The sequence below is a fragment of the Cyprinodon variegatus genome, unplaced genomic scaffold, assembly GCF_000732505.1.
Source record: "Cyprinodon variegatus isolate N-32 unplaced genomic scaffold, C_variegatus-1.0 Scaffold692, whole genome shotgun sequence".
Taxonomy (NCBI): Eukaryota; Metazoa; Chordata; class Actinopteri; order Cyprinodontiformes; family Cyprinodontidae; genus Cyprinodon; species Cyprinodon variegatus.
The window spans coordinates 398,901-402,622 of NW_015151145.1; the positions used below are offsets into that span (position 1 = coordinate 398,901).

Consider the following 3,722-nt stretch of genomic DNA (forward strand, 5'->3'; position numbering starts at 1 on the left):
CGCTAGATGTCGCTGAAAATTACACACTGTAGCTTTAACACTGACTGGTTTAATGTGAGTTTTTTTGTTTGTTTTCTGCTAGGTATAAACAAAATAATTTTATTGTCATATAATAATCAGATTTGAATTCTTCATATCTAATCCAGCTGCTGTTATATTGATTTTTTTTTTTGTTTCCAAGGATGGATCCTTTCAGCAACATATTAGATCTGCCTGATAAGCATTATATTAAGGATTGGTGTACAACCTGCAGCTCCTGTTTCTAAGATCTTGTATATTTTATAGCTCTTTGGTCCTTTTTCCCGTCACTCACAAATAATGTCACCATTTTTTTTGTAAAGTCACGTGTTTCATTTATTCAGTACATTTTATATTAGTTCTAACTGGAGCAGCTGGTAGGTGCTACAGGTGTATCTCAATAAATTAGCATAGATTAAAAAAGGTATTTTATTTCAGTGATTCCATTCAGAAGGTTAAACGTGTATGTAATCATAGCTAAACATAAAATAATTTACATTAAACACCCTGATTGTTATGCAGACTGTTTTGCACAAATTTTTGTCTGGAAATCAAAAGATTTCCAAGTTAGTTCTATGGTAGGAGGCTGCGTGTCATGAAATGTTCCTAATTAATCTTCACCGTCATCTGCTAATGGTCTCATAACAAAGTGGAAGTAAATGGGAGCAACAGTAACGTGGGGACATAAACTGACGGAGCGAGAGCAGCTAATGCAGAGGGGGATAGTGTGCAGAGGTCTCCAACTTTCTGCTGAAACAATCTACAATCCTCTAAAAATCGTGTTGCTTTCAGATTCGCCTTAAAAACAGTGATAGAGAGCTTCTTGGACTGGATCTTCACAGCCAAGCTGCTGTATCCAACGCATGCAGGTGACGGTGTAGATCATGCTTCTACTGGACTCTGCAGCACTGAAGGAACATTCTCTAAAGTGGACAATCGTCCCTCTAACATCCATTCTGGGTTTGGTGGTTGCCAGGAGAGCGGTGCTTGTCTGACCTTACTTCAGGAGCTGGAATGGCCTCTTAGTTCCAGTGAAGTACGGTAATACCAAGAGGTTCTGGACCACCCCATGCTCCCAACTTTGGTAGGAACAGTTAAAGATGACAAAAGTCTGTGAAGATGCCATGGATGAGTGGCCCACAGAGTCCTGACCTAAACCTGATTGACGGTTAGGATGAATAAGAGTGGAGGCTGAAGTCATCCCTTGTTGTCCAACATCAGTCTATGACCTCGCTAATGAAGTAATTGTCAAAAATTCCCATAAACCGGATCCTAAACCATGTGGACAGCCTGCAGGTTAGAGTTGAAGCTTTTATAGCTGAAAAGGGTGGATCAACGCGATATTGAGCCAAATGGGTGAAGAATGGGAAGGTGCTTACATTCATACAGAGTTTAACTGGATAATTGCTGTGTCCTTTGGGTATTTATACATATTTATTGTTATTGTAATGGTCTGCACTATGTTTTTTATCTGAATTTGACCATAAATGAAGACCCTTTTTTTATATTGGCAAACAAATGCCCCATTAACGAAGGTATAAGGCTGTGCATGTGCTCAGGGAGTAAACAAGGAAGTAATGTTGCTACGCGATAGGAGAAAAGTTGAGAAAATAATAAAGAAAAGTCTAAGACCCAGTGTGAAATAAATGGGAACATTTTTTGGATTCAAAAAGAAATACAACTTGAACAGCCCTGAGATTCAGTATGAACGTTAGTGTTCAACTGAAGAGGATACTAAAGCTGCAAGATGTTACTGTAGACTGTAAACTTCCTCATTAACACTAAACCAGGACGTTCAGCCTATGTTAGGTAGATGCATCAGTTGTAGCCATCTGGCTTTCTGGTAATTCTATGGTATCACCAGCAGATGGCGCCATGTTTATTTATGGCTGCTCATCAAGATCGGTGCTGGAATTCTATTTAGGCTCAAAAAATCTAAACCAGGCATGCCAAAAGTCAGTCCTCGAGGAAGTTTAGAGGTTTCTCTGCTTCAGTGCATCAGATTTTCATTGATAGCCGATTAACAGGCTTTTGCTAAATTTAAATCATCAGAATCAGCTGTGCTGCCTCTCAAAAGTTATTTTTGAAAGAAATATATCAGCATATAAAAATAAAATCTAAGTGAAAGTGAAATCTTAAACAAAAAATGATGGTCAAGCGACATACAAACTGGAGCGGTCTCACCTCTGACCCCTTTCAAAATGATTGCATCTTTACAATAAATGAGATAATCCATTTCATTGGACGTTTCTATCCCTTTCAAATTTATTTAGATGCACATGCTAAACGAGTTCATTAGATGAAAACAAAGAAAAATGCACTTGCCAATGCCAGTAATTGGATGACATGTTTCCTCCAGTGTAGACCTACATCTGACAGACGTTTAATGAACAAAAAAATATTAAAACAAAAAAGGGACTGAACTCGCTTGTATCCAAATGAAATGAAGGGCTATTTAGACCTAAAATGACCTTGTTTTATCTTTTTTTTTTTCCTTTCATGGGTTTGATTTCTATACTGGATCTAACAGCTCAGCTTTCTTTGACAGCTATAGCATGTGTCTGATCCTGTTCCCACTCTGTACCAAGTCTCTGCATGTCTACAGGGGTTCATGTCTGTCTGGTGTGTCTGTGTGTGTTGTCCTCTTTGTGCTAACTGTATTCTGTGTTTGAATTTCTTCTGAATGCAAGCAACACTTCAGCTTTTGTGTTCAATTGATCTGCATGTTGGATCAATTATTTATCCACATATTGCAAATGCATGGAAGTACTGTATACCACATGTGCTTGTCATGCTGCTTCTGTTAGAATCATTAGCTTCATGCCATATTACACACACACATATATGTATATATATATATATATATATATATATATATATGTGTGTTTTGATAGTGAAAAACATGCATGCACATCAACATTTTGACTCAAACATGCTAGTTGAACTCCATAAATGGGGCACGCAGATTTAGGCTAAGTAGTTAACATGTTAATTTTACACATTCATCAACATCCACATAACAGCCTTCTGGCATCTTCAGTGTCCCTGACTGAAATATGTCTGCACTAGGATAAAGGGCAGTGGTCAGGCCTGGGGATCGAACCAGGACGGAGTGGTGAACAGCCAGCCGGGGGCTCGTGTGGTAGACGAACGTGAACAGATGGCCATCAGTGGGGGCTTCATTCGCAGGTAAACCCCATGCTGTATACGTCTGTCGTTTTGGTTACATTAATAGTGGAAATATATATATTTTCTGTTCATGTGAATAAATGAGATCTTTACCTTAACTGGACAATTGAGAGAAAACAGTTAACTTGCCTAAATCAGGAGTGAACATTGAAACCAAAGGTGAGTCAACCTGAACGATTAAATCTGTGGTTTTATGTTAACAGAAACTACTGTTACTGATTTAGAGTCGGATTTATCAAGATCCAATTTTGCGTGCAGTAATTTGCGCTCGCAAACTGGAATTTTGCGCGCGGGGCTGAACCATGGTTTGCGGGTGATTTAACAAGAGTGATTGCGTAACTGGTGGCAGGTGCAAAACTGTTGGAGACGCCCTATTTAAATGATGGTTTTGCGCGTTTTGTGGTTTGCGGCAAAGTAGTTTGTAGTTTGTACAAACTAGTGCATTAAGACATTTTAATCTTACAGGGACCCCCCCCCCCCCCCCAAAAAAAAAAAAAAAAAAAAAAAAAAAAAAA

At 38.6% G+C, this 3,722-nt stretch overlaps 1 protein-coding gene across 1 annotated transcript in view; it reads left to right on the forward strand.

The window, feature by feature from the left end:
- LOC107097402 (synaptosomal-associated protein 25-A-like) overlaps nucleotides 1–3,722 on the forward strand; it is a 52,534-nt gene that overhangs the window by 44,956 nt on the left and 3,856 nt on the right. Inside the window, exon 6 of the mRNA XM_015394534.1 lies at nucleotides 3,088–3,207. Coding sequence (XP_015250020.1) covers nucleotides 3,088–3,207 — 120 coding nt within the window. The remainder of the gene's footprint in view (nucleotides 1–3,087; nucleotides 3,208–3,722) is intronic.